Consider the following 12835-nt stretch of genomic DNA (forward strand, 5'->3'; position numbering starts at 1 on the left):
AGTGCTGTGAAAACTTTCTGGATGCACTGTTTGTCATCTAGCACTATGAAGTTTCTAATCATGGTCAACCTGCTCTTCCAGATGACATCATCTGAGCTCCTATTGATGAAAAACTCCTCCAGGTGACTCCTCATGGAGGAGTTTTTCAGCTTTTTTAATACAAGGGATTCAGAAGGAAGTTTTAAAAACATTAATTTAAATTTACACCCTAAACTAAAGCCATAGTCCAGTGACCAGCAAGATGAAAACTGATGAGGTTGCTCTTTAAAGTATCAAAATGAGATACTTTATTAATCCCTGAAGCGGAATTTTTGTGTCTTAGTAGCTGTTACACAAAATACAGTTTATATACAAAGTAATAAGATATTATTAAAATTAAAAATGTAATGAAATAATACTACTACTTAGACACAGTACATACTGTATTAGTGAGGTGAACACTCCTAAAAAGCCAGAGCTATGATTCTTTATTCCCTATTGAAAACACCTTAGTCCATGCTGTATGCTGTTTATATGTAGAATATTAGTGACCTTTTCATAAAAACACTAGTCCTACAATCCATCAAATGCTTTTTCTCTATTGTGGCAAAGTTTAGGTTAGAAAATTATATAATAATAGAATTTCTTGCTAAAGCAAATTATTCTTCAGCAGGTTTTTAGTTCACTGCTATATTTGTTTGTTTGTTTATTTATTTATTTTTAAATCTTAGGATGCAAAGACTTGTATTTACCAGTAAACAGAAGTTTGTCAAGTCCATTTCATTTCACTATGCTCCTGTTAAAGAGTCAGGCTGATAATGTTCCAATTCATTTTGAGAAATACTGTATGTTGGTTATACGTTTTTATAAGATTTTCATTATTATTATTATTATTATTATTATTATTATTATTATTAACATTCAGGATTTTCTTCTTCAGGTCAGCTGACAAAGAGTCAGTAAATCGTGACATTTCGACCTGCATCATCTGATTGTTGCAGCTCCTGCTGATGGATGTTTTGCTGTGTGAATCTGACTGTATTTATTTCTTCCCTGCAGCTCAGATTGAAATCATTCCTTGTAAGATCTGTGGAGATAAATCATCAGGGATCCACTACGGGGTGATCACCTGTGAGGGTTGCAAGGTAAGCCTCACTTTTACATTATTATAATTATTATTATTATTATTATTATATGTCTATAAATGTGGAATATGTTCAGTTACGGTGGGGCATTCAGGGTCCAACCTCATCGCTCTCCACATGGGAACATTAGTGTTGGTTTAGTCCAGTGACCAGGAAATTTTGGATAATTGGAATCATCATTGTGGTCCTCAAATTCTTATTTCAACAAAACCATGTGAGACATTTTGAGTTGAAATCACACTTTGATGTGACCTTTCACTAACACTAGTTACTATAATTACTAAAAAGTGGCATTAAAGAATCAAGTGATCATAATAAAAGATGATTTTGTAGATAAGTCTTATGCTGTCCTTCGTGTGGTGATGGTTTTATTGTTTGATTCAGGTTGTTTGATAACTTTCAATAATTCATGTTTATATTATTTCTTTCACTGATCAATTTATCATTTTATTGTGGAGCTCTTTCAGACAAACTTATCAGGAAGTAATAAACAATTCAGCCATAGGTGGACCTTAATCAGGCAGTAAGGTCAGGTGGTTACGTTTGGGCAACGCCATTGGTCGAGGCGATGAAGCCCAGTAACCTTACTCCCAGAAAAAGTTGAATCTTTCCCACCGAGGCTGAGAGTAAACCCTCATCTCTTTACTCTCTGATGTTATTGTGCTGCTCCTCTGCTTTGACATTCAAACTCTACACCTGAACGAAGAGCAAATGTAAAACACTTATGCAAAGAATAGACATTTGTATAAATTGCAGTCTTCAGTTTTCACAGTGTTAATTTCTGGACATGGACACAATCTTACAACATACAGTGCCTTGAAAAAGTATTCATGCCACTTAAACGTTTCCACATAATTGTGAAGTGAAGGGAAAATGATAACTGGCTTTGAAACATTTTTATAAATATCTGAACAGTGTGGCATCCATTTATATTCAGCCCCCTGAGTCAGTACTTTGTAATTATGTACCACTTTATGTTGGTCTGTCACATAAAATCCCAATAAAATACATACAAATGTTCAATACAGTTCAATACTTTTTCAAAGCACTGTTTGTATTCTATATGCATCTAATCTTATTTTTATTGTGACTAATACAATTATTCTGGAAGTTGTTGAATATGGGAAGTGCAAAACATTGCACTTTTTAAAAAATAAAACCTGATTTTAATGCCAGACAAACGTATAAAGGTTTGATTTATTAGATTAAAAAAAAAAGTATTTTTCTGTGCTGGATGTTTGTCGGACGACTTTACATCATTGTCTTTTCTAGCACCACTACTCACATTAACCTTAATATGTAACTTGTATCCATAGTTCATTTATTACTTCTGCTCCTGAATTGTCTCCATCTATTATGCAACTCCTTAGTGTCGTCTCTTCGGGTACGTGCTGCGTTTGACAGATGAGACATAACAACTGTCTGTTTGCGGTGTTAAAAATGTCCTCGTCAAAGGTTTCGATTTTTTTTGTGACATTCTGACCCAGCAGTGTCTCAAAGACACATAACTTTACCCAGTGAATCCTCGATTACATTGTAATAACTGACTTACTGTATTTCAATCCGTTCTAGCAATGATTTTCTTTTTTCCTTTAAACATCCACTGTCAGCTGGACAGCTTGTCTTTCTGCCTGTGGTCCATCCACGGGCTGAGTCTCATTACCAGAATCAGAGGACACATTTGATGCTCTGTTTGGACCATCAGTCACAATTGTTTGGCTCAGAAAACCCCAAACAAGCTGGTGTGTTCAGCTGCAGCAGCTGCTGCTGATGTGACAGCTGTTGGCAGCTGGAGGCTCATTTCACAGCCAACGAGCAGCTGATGAAGATTTATCTATGTGCACACTCACGAGAGAGACAGAGAGAGAGGCGGATGGGAGCTGTGGGGATCATAGATAGAAGGAATTGTGGGTAGAGATGATGGGAAGAAAAACTTGGGAGTTTAGGATTAAACATGGTGTCACAGCTGTGTGAAAAACAAACCTCTTCCTCTCTCAGGGTTTTTTCAGGCGGAGTCAGCAGAGTAACGCCACCTACTCGTGTCCTCGCCAGAAAAACTGCCTGATCGACCGAACGAGCAGAAACCGCTGCCAGCACTGTCGTCTGCAGAAATGTCTGACTGTGGGCATGTCCCGAGACGGTGAGACACACACACACACAAACACTCTCACCTGCAGAAACATCTGGTGGTCAGCAGTTTGCAAGATGTTAGTCTGCAGACACAAGTGTGTGGCTGGATGCAACATGTGGTCAGTGTTCACGCTGTCTGCAACAGCAAACGGTTAGATTAATGAAGAGACGTCTGTAGCTGCGATGACATATTGTTGGACTGTACGTCCCCTTCAAGATTTATCAGTACGTCAAAAGTGAAGTAACAAAAGGACAAATGCGGAGGAGTTCAGACTTATCAGGACTGTAGAGCTTCATATCTAAAAATGTATAAAAGTGTTGTTGTTGGGTCGGTAAGGACAGGATGTTTAGTTTTAAAGCATGTTGAAAGTAAGACAAGTTGCAGGGACGATGTCTGCATTGAAAAACTGTGCAATGTCAAACATGTAAGGACAAATTTGGGTTTGTTATTTATTTGTATTGTTCTAATACTGAACAAATCCCATGAAAAAACCAACCAACAACACGCTGTGTATCTCAGCACCTACTGTTTAAAGCTCCACGTGTGACATGTCGCTTTTTTTTTTCTTGAAAAACAGCTGTAAAGTTTGGTCGCATGTCCAAGAAGCAGCGAGACAGTTTGTACGCCGAGGTCCAGAAACACCGTCTCCAGCAGCAGCAGCAGCAAGGTTCCCTCCTCCTGTCCCACTCCAGCCTCGGCAGCCCAAGCCCAGACAATGTGGAGCAGCTGAACGGGTCCCCCCATTATGGTCTCTCCTCCACCAGCATCACAAAGCTGCCAGACGAGCTGGGAGGCTACATGGAGCAAAACTCGCCCGAAGGAGGCTCAGTGTCACCCAAGGTTTGATGATTTTCTCTTCTGAAGGTGTTTTTTGAAAAAAAAAACAAAAAAAAAACAAAGACTGACATAGAGCTCTTGCTCTCGTTTCTCCAGGCAGACTCTGGAGGAGAAGGAGGGGGGTTCTACCTGGATGTCCAGCCATCTCCGGACCAATCCGGGCTCGATATTAACGGCATCAAACCGGAGCCGCTGTTCGACTACAACTCCAGCAATGGCTTCTTCCCGTACTGCTCCTTCAGCAATGGAGAGACATCGCCCACTGTGTCCATGGCTGAACTCGGTGAGAAGTCATTCAAACAGAAACCAAACTTAAGTTTGGCAAGCGGTGAAACTTAGCACAGTAAGATTACTCCTAAAAATAAATATCTAAAAATCTGCTAAGACACTGCACAAACAGGAACAACGCAACCAATGATATGTGTATTGATTATACATTCATCCCAAATGTGTGGACAGAACGTCCAGTAAGACAGTTTCAAGGGCTGGAGAGACACACTGAGCTGCATGATTGACATGTTTAGAGATTATTTTTGTGTTGTCAAATCCCAGGAGCACTGGGTGTAGCTCTGATTCCCTTTGTGAGCTCTCAAGATGTATAAAGCATCCAAGTCGACTCCTGATGCTCTGCGAAGGAAAACAAAACAGCCGCCGTACGGCAGACGGTTGTAGGGAGCTGGAGGGAAAAACAGTGAGAGAGACGATGAGGAAACACCAAGAAAGGGCTGAAAAAGAAAGAGAGAGCAGGAGGAGAACATAAGAAAAGGAGATGGAGGTATAAGAAGGCGCATAGACAAAGGAGGAGAGAGAACTCTGGGGCAAACAGACAGAGAAAAGCGTTTTAAATAGCGGGAGGTTGAAAACTCATCTTCAGAGCTCATTAAAATCTCTGCGTGGTAATTAGTTGTTCGTTAATTAGGGCCAATTGGGACGTGGCAGGGCGCTCGATGGGGGAAATCATTTCATTCTCCCTGGAGATTTATTTTATTAACTTTTTTTCCTTTGACAAAAGCATTTATTGTAATAACCCCCAACCCCTGAACCAAGCACAAGCTTTGTTGTCGGACTATTTTAGTACCGTGATGTTTTAGTCTTTGCAGATTCGTTCGTTAACGCTGCAACAATTAGCAGCGGCACAGAGACGCTGAGTAGAACAATCGTTGTTGTATGTTTTCTTTTGGGCTCCAGACCTCAAAAAAGAAGAAGGGTGTTTGTAGCCGTGAATCAAAGCCCCACTTCTTTTTAAGGATTTGTTCAGTGGAGGGTTCTCACTGAGATCCAGGTTTAGGTTTCTATTACAACTGTCAATTTTCATCTTTACGGCCTTTACGAGACAAGTATTGAGTCCATTCCTGCTTCCCAAGAAGGTCAGTTTCCATCAGCATCACCATCTCACAGTCGTGGGTTTTGTTTCAGACCACCTGGCCCACATCATCTCCAAGTCCCACCTGGAGACATGTCAGCACCTGAGAGAGGAGCTGCAGCAGATGAACTGGCAGAACCTCCTGCAGGACGAGGTGGAGAGCTACCAGAGCAAGGTGTGTCTACAGTGGAGTTTGGTGACACAATTAGAAAAAATCTACTACAATCTACAAGTACTGTTAATACCGTCTGTTGTTCTAATCACTTTCACTCACTTTCCCATTTTATTTCAAACAGAATTAAGGTCGACTTCTTAAATGAAGAAAAAGGTGTTTTGATAATAGAGTTAGCTAGTTAGCATAAAGCTAATGAACATTTTACACACACACACAAAATTTAAAAGTTGAACTATTGTGAACAAGTCAGACATATAAGCACAAAAATTGTATTTTGGAATAGTTTCACTGTGGGACCCAACAACAGGCAGTGAATCACGTTAAAAAACTATTAAAAACATTTTTTTTAATAAACGTGCTAATTTTTCACACACTTTACTGTGTTTAATTGCAATTAACCGACTGGATTTGGACAACAGTGGCCTGTGTTGTTTATATCGCACTTTCCGTACAAATCCACGCAATTCAAAGTGATTATAGATGATTAAAAGTTGAAGAAAGGTGAACCAAGCAAAGACAATGATAGATAAAATAATAGTCTTGTTTTGATGACATTAAATCATATTCTGTAGACTCAGTCACAGTGATCTATTCAACAAGTGTTAATTCGTTCAGTAAAGGTAACGTATGGTTTATGTGTCCTGTCTGTTCCGTGCAGCCGCGGGAAGTGATGTGGCAGCTCTGTGCCGTGAAGATCACGGAGGCCATCCAGTACGTGGTGGAGTTCGCCAAACGCATAGACGGCTTCATGGATCTCTGTCAGAACGACCAGATCGTGTTGTTGAAAGCGGGTGAGTGCATGTCGTGCTGTGCTCCGTGTCCTGCTCGTCGATAAATCCGTGAGCAGGCCGTCACAAAGCCCGAGTGTGTAGCTGAAAATAATGAGGCATTTTAAAAGATTTAGATGATGGATTTGGAGCTGAGGGCAGATAAAAATGTCGAGATGTTATAACACATTGCTTTTTGAGTGATTTATGGGATTTCTAGGCATTAAGAAAGATATAAAACATCACCTACCACTTTGTTTGTTTATATTGTCAATGTTAAAAGGTAACAGATACACAGAAATGTTCCCTGAAGGCTGAAGGTCCAATTTCCCTTGTAAACAGTTTCTGTCTGTTTTTTAAAGCAGTTGTTGATTTTGCATCAAGAATTATCACTGGTTTATTTAGCTTTCTAATTTGACCCTGAAGTGATGTTGGCTTCATCAGCAACCAGGGGCGGAGCCACAGGGGCGGAGCCAATCAGATTTTAGGGGCGACAAGGTGGTAAATAGCTGATGTAGAACCTGTTTGTATTTATGACAGTTTGGAATATATAAAATGCATAAGTTAGATATTTGGCATTTCTTATACAAACACTTCAAATGTTCTTATTAAGAATGTTTTCATTCCCCTGGAAAACATTTCTGCATGATCCCCGCATGATGCATGATGGGATTAGCTTAGCAATTTTCTAACTAGCTCATTTATAAACAGCTACTGTAGTTTAGCTAATTTAACCTTATTTTATTATTAGTACATTTTCCCTGCATTCACTTAAAATGATGTTTTTATATGAAAATAGTTTTAAAATCAAATTTTTAAGCAGTCAGTCATTAAATTGTCATTAGGTTTGTCTTGACCTGAGTCAAACATTCATCATCAGTGTCTCCACATTGTCTCTGGCTCAGGCTCTTTGGAGGTCGTATTTATCCGAATGTGTCGGGTGTTTGACTCTCAGAACAACACCGTCTACTTCGATGGGAAATTTGCGGGTCCTGACGCCTTCAAAGCATTAGGTGAGTGGAGGAACAGCTGATCTTTAACCCCTTTCTTTTGTCATTGAGGAGGCAGCTTCCCCGAGTATCGTCTCCAACATTTGCTTAGATGAAGCAGTGTTAGATTTTGTGGACCAAATTTTTTTTTCGTGATAACAAGATCATTTATCAAAATCCACATGAATGTCTCAGTTTCCATATATCACAACTAAAGTCTTATCCATCAAAGTTTGCTTTTCTCTACATATTTTCTGATGCGTTGTTCAAATATAGGTTACAAAATATTTCTTTAAATTTCTTTTAGTGTGAAACATTAGCTCATCATTTACAACAGATTGCACTGTGATCTGAAGCCATTTTTGCTCCTTGATCACTGCTGCAAACAAGCTAGAATGAGACAGAGCAGCTCCTCGTTATCGCTGCATGTGAAGCAGTACCTCCATCAGGCTTGTTTTTGAGCACTGACTTCTCATGAGAAAAGACAAAAGGGGGAAAAAAAAAGACATTATGAAGTAAATGTTGCATCTTTGGGCCTAAACTAAGGCTTAACAACCTTGGGTATATAATCCGTGCATGTCAGTGTCCAAGCATCATTGTGTTCACTATTTCCCGTCTGTTTGTGTGTGTGTGTGTGTGCAGGTTGTGATGACTTGATCACTTCAGTCTTCGACTTTGCTAAGAGCATGTGTTTACTGCACCTGACGGAGGAGGAGCTCGCTCTGTTCTCGGCGTTTGTTCTCTTCTCTGCAGGTGTGTGTCTCTGAGGTTTACCTCCGTCCCTATCTGTCGTCATAAATAATCTGCAGCTATGTAATAAAGTGTGTGTGTGTGTGTGTGTGTGTGTGTGTGTGTGTGTGTGTGTGTGTGTGTGTGTGTGTAGACCGATCGTGGCTGCAGGAGAAGCTACAGGTGGAGAAGATGCAGCAGAGGACTCACTTGGCTCTGCAACACATCCTACAGAAAAACCAGAGAGAAGATGGAGTACTGAACAAGGTACACATGTTAAAACACACACACACACACACACACACGCACACATTGTGTTTGCAAGTCCCACCATCAAGTGATGCTTCCCATTACTTCATTTTATGTCTCTGCACTCGATAATCTTACAAATTTTGGGACATTTTTACAATAACCTTGATAGAAATATTAAAAATAAGCTTATTGGCTTGTTTTGTTTTTAAATCTGATGCAAACCATTTTAAATCCTAAATTCAAAATACATGTTTTAATGAATGTGTAGGTGCTTGTTAACTGATTTATTTAAGAGGAAACCTGCAGCACTATTACGTTCGGTCATACGTTCACCTTTTGTCAGGTTACACCCCTGCATCTACAATAGTTACCAGATACCTGCAGACAATTCAACAAAGACCAGCAGTAAAAAAAAAAAAAAAAAGTCTAATTATCCTAAAAACATGTCTCTCTCCCACCATTTTACTTACATCTGATGGCAGAAGGACGAGGACATTTTAGATTTACATTTAGTCATCTTACACTTTTTAAACAAAGTAACTGATGAACAAAGCAGCAAAAAATCTAAGTCAGGGAGGAAACATTAAAGCACAGTGCTAAAAAAAGAAATGTTTGTTTCATGAAGCCCAAATACAGAACAGGACAGGTAGGATTCTTTTTATGTTCACAGGAATTTGCAGACAAGGTTCCACTAAACTTAGAGAGGTTCCACTAACCTGCAGAACTTTGCTTGGGATCTTTTGCTGTTTGAAGGCACTGCAGTGGGCAGGAAAGTTTGTAGACCATGATGAGGAGGTTTGGGTAAGGAGGTGCTGCTGAGTTGACCACTCTGTAGATGAGAGTTCTTTGAAGCTGATGAAGCCAGTGCAGAGGTCTGAACAGTGGTGTGATGTGGTCTTTTGGCTGATCAAAAATGAAATGTTCTGCTTCATTTTGGATACGTTGGAGGGGTTAGATTGTGCTGCTGGTGGCCGTCCTGTCAGCAGGGCATTGCAGTAATCAACATGCGATATGTCCAATGACTGCACAAGGAATTGGGTGGTGCATTCAGAAAAGTAGACCCAGATCTTTCTGATGTTATAGAAGGCAAATGTAGTGCACGAGAGATGCAGGGGATGTCGTCAGTGCTGACCACCAGATTTCGGGTAGAATTTGTAGGGACAGTAAAGATCCAAAGTTGATGCAGAGGTCTTGTTGTCTGGCTGAAAAGGCTAGAACTTGTGTCTTGGAGAGGTTGAGGTGAAGAGGTTTCTCTTTCATCTAAGTAGAGATGTAAGAGAGACAGGCAGAAATGTGTGATGAGACAGTGGAATCATTGGGTGGAAAGGACACAGAGAGCTGTGTGTCATTTGCATAACAGGTATTAGGAAAAGCTATGTGTGAATTACACAACCCAGGGTATAGTTGGCAGAAAGATGAGGGCCAAGAACTGAGGCTTGTGGCACATCGTTGATCAGGCAGTGAAATTTACTGTAAAAACTTTCCCCTTCCAAGACACCTCGAGGGTGGTTGAGATAGGTAAGACTTTAGGCTGCAGATAGGTTAAATAGGACCAAGACAGAAGACTGAGCCACAGCTTTTGCATCGCGCAGGGATTCCATGACTGTCATGGTGCCATTTCTGCAGAAAGACCACTCCTGAAGCTGTTGTTCAGAGAATGATATTCTGAGATTTGATTGAAGGCTGCTCATACAAGGGGCTGTGCCAGAAATGGAAGAAGAGAGTAAGTCTTGGTCATGAGGGAGGCGTCGAAAGTAGTCTGTTTAAACAGTGGGGTAACTCAAGCTTGTTTAAAGGAGGTGGGGAAGGTGCCTGTTGTGAGACATGATTTATGTAATAGCTTTGATTAGTGTGGGTGCAGTTCCCTGAAGGAGATCGGAAGGATGGAATCCAGAAAACAGGTGGTGGGATAATTTGAGAGGAGGAGTGTTGGTTTGCCATCCTTGATCAGAGTGTAAAACGAGGAGGGTGGTGTGTTGTTTGAGGGTGTCTCCATCTGCTGGAGAGAACTGGGGGCTGATGGCCGTCTTCTTGTTATTCAAGAAGCTGGGAAAGACATCAGCACTGAGAGTCGTGGAATGGGGAGGTGAAAGGGACTAGAGGAGTGAGATGAAAGTGGAGAACAACGTCCCGGTGTCAGTGGTGATGGTAACTTCATCCTGGTAGTCTTCAGTTTTTGTCTTGGTGATGCTGTGAGGCTCTGATATTCAGCCAGCAGTTCTGAGCATGGTGCTCTGCTCTCGGATCAGGCCAGTGAACCAGGGATTAGGAGCAGAGGGACGGGCAGGTCTGGAAGACGGGGACAGGGACTATCCAGAGAGAGATGGAACGTAATAAGTGGGGTGGGAGCATGGGAAGGTCTAGAGAGAAAGACACTGATCTGATATGTGCACAGATTTTGAAGTGAAGGGAAAAACCCAGGGAAACGGATCAGACTTGAGGTTCAGCGTAAACTGTTTCATTCTCAATGAATACGCATAAGAAATTTAAATTATTATCTATAAACATCGACCAACGTGCATTTGTATGAGTCAGACATCTTCAAGCAGAACATAACCACACACTGCCATCCTGTGGAGAAGTTGCAGGCTGCAAGAACTAAATCTCAAATCCCTCTGAAGAACAGGGCAACATGTAACCAAGCGTAACACTGTCTACCAATGTTACAGGAATTAACTTGTACTTCCTTCTTGTCTTTTCCTCAGCTTAGATGTAAAGTATCAGCGTTGCGTTCCCTCTGCAATCGACACACAGAGAAGCTGTCGGCGTTCAGAGCCATTTACCCCGACGTCATTCGGACACACTTCCCTCCTCTTTATAAGGAGCTGTTTGGTGCTGACCTCGAACTGACTCTGCAAGCCGATAACTAGATGGCGACCAAACCACGGAGCCTGGTCCGGTCAGGCACAGGTGGATTAGAAGACGTCTCATGGAGCCAAAGACAGAAACTTTCAATAAAATGGCTGCTGCACTTCTGGGAAACTGAGGTGCACAAACAAAAGAACATTGTGCTCTTCTTCTCTTCAGTTTGTGGATCTTCACCTCATTCTCCTCCTCTCATGACTCTGAGGGAAGAATCAGGTGGTTTTTCCCCACCTGTGCTGAAAGACATCTTACATCCAGGATCTTGGATCCGGATTAGATTCAGCTCTGACATTAAAAGGCACTTTCATTATTTACACTGAAACCTGGTTTTGATTTCCTTCAGCAGAAGGTCAAGACAGCACTTCTTCATTTACTAACAGGTCCTGGTTACAGCAGAAAGTGGCTAAATGGTCATTGGTATGGAGGCTCGGTGACATAGTTACTCTCAGTGATTAGTTAGCTAGTTGCTGTGGCTGGTGAACAAACTGAAAGATCTAGAAGGCTCAGGGGCCATAAATCAGACCTTCTGTTTCAACTTCCTGTTGGAAACACAATGACCACAAACAAGAAGATTTACCACGTAGAAGAATAAATCTAAGGACTGTAGATTACAAAAAATTACTCAGAATTAACAAGACGCAAAACAAGTACGAGGGGATTCAAACGAACCTGATAAGAGACGCAAACCAATGATGTAGAGAAACTAAACAAGAATCGCAGAGGCGATCAAACATGTTTCTAACTAATCAAACACAATAGTAACAGAGCTTTTGTGGAGCAATACACCCACAGCAGGTTCCTCTGTTTTAGGCTCACTGCCTCTTCGTACCCTTAGAGAACGATGGCGGATCAAGTCTCAGCTCTGGTAGAATCAACACTTTTTGTTTCTTTAAATTTGGGACAAACACACACAATGATGGAAACATCTGCATCATCATGAAGTTAGACTGAATCAAATATTCAAAACCTGATTAAGAAAAAGTTTTTTTTACGGTTTAACCAGAATTCTGCAGCTTGTCCTGTGACCACTTAGACACATTTCACCAGAACTTTGGGATCTCCACTACACTTCACTTTCTATTAATACTTAGCCTAACATTATAGTCAACATGTTTAGGAGTTGAACTGAACTTCCATGAATGAAAATAAAAATGGAAATCAACCAGTGCTTCTAGCATCTGCTGAAATTAAGAAACAAACTTCATATGTTCAATGTTACTTCCATACAGCCAGCCATGCTCTGCTTACTCTTCAAGGTGTGAACATCAAACCAGAAGAAGCAGAAGTGCATCCACAGACTGAAATATCAGCGTATATCCTGGTTTTGTTTAAATCTACAAGTTTTGCAGAAAAAGTATTTTGAATTACTTTGACATGAAACTTATTAGTTTACTTGATTATTAATTGGCAGAAAACGTAAACACTCATTATTCCACCAGATCAGAAAATGGATCACGTTTTTTTTCCTCTGTAGGAACTGAGAAGTTCCTGTAAAAACCCAAATGCGAAGATGAACAACTGACATTCCAACAGTTTATTCGAGCTGATCTCTTCTCTGTAGCCCCAATCACTGACTCGAGACTTCAGAGAGATTTACCACATT

At 40.7% G+C, this 12835-nt stretch overlaps 1 protein-coding gene across 3 annotated transcripts in view; it reads left to right on the plus strand.

Moving 5' to 3' along the window:
• LOC137107626 (nuclear receptor ROR-alpha A-like) overlaps positions 1-11554 on the plus strand; it is a 68807-nt gene extending 57253 nt beyond the window's left edge. For all 3 annotated transcript variants that reach the window (XM_067491372.1, XM_067491381.1, XM_067491392.1), the window contains 10 exons: positions 1039-1124; positions 3123-3264; positions 3833-4095; positions 4189-4375; positions 5509-5630; positions 6289-6421; positions 7303-7410; positions 8029-8139; positions 8270-8382; positions 11073-11554. In XM_067491372.1, the coding sequence (XP_067347473.1) occupies positions 1039-1124; positions 3123-3264; positions 3833-4095; positions 4189-4375; positions 5509-5630; positions 6289-6421; positions 7303-7410; positions 8029-8139; positions 8270-8382; positions 11073-11237 (1430 nt within the window). In that variant the 3' untranslated portion in view covers positions 11238-11554. The remainder of the gene's footprint in view (positions 1-1038; positions 1125-3122; positions 3265-3832; positions 4096-4188; positions 4376-5508; positions 5631-6288; positions 6422-7302; positions 7411-8028; positions 8140-8269; positions 8383-11072) is intronic.
• Positions 11555-12835: the final 1281 nt, after the last annotated feature.

The sequence above is a fragment of the Channa argus genome, chromosome 2 (assembly GCF_033026475.1).
Source record: "Channa argus isolate prfri chromosome 2, Channa argus male v1.0, whole genome shotgun sequence".
Lineage (NCBI taxonomy): Eukaryota > Metazoa > Chordata > Actinopteri > Anabantiformes > Channidae > Channa > Channa argus.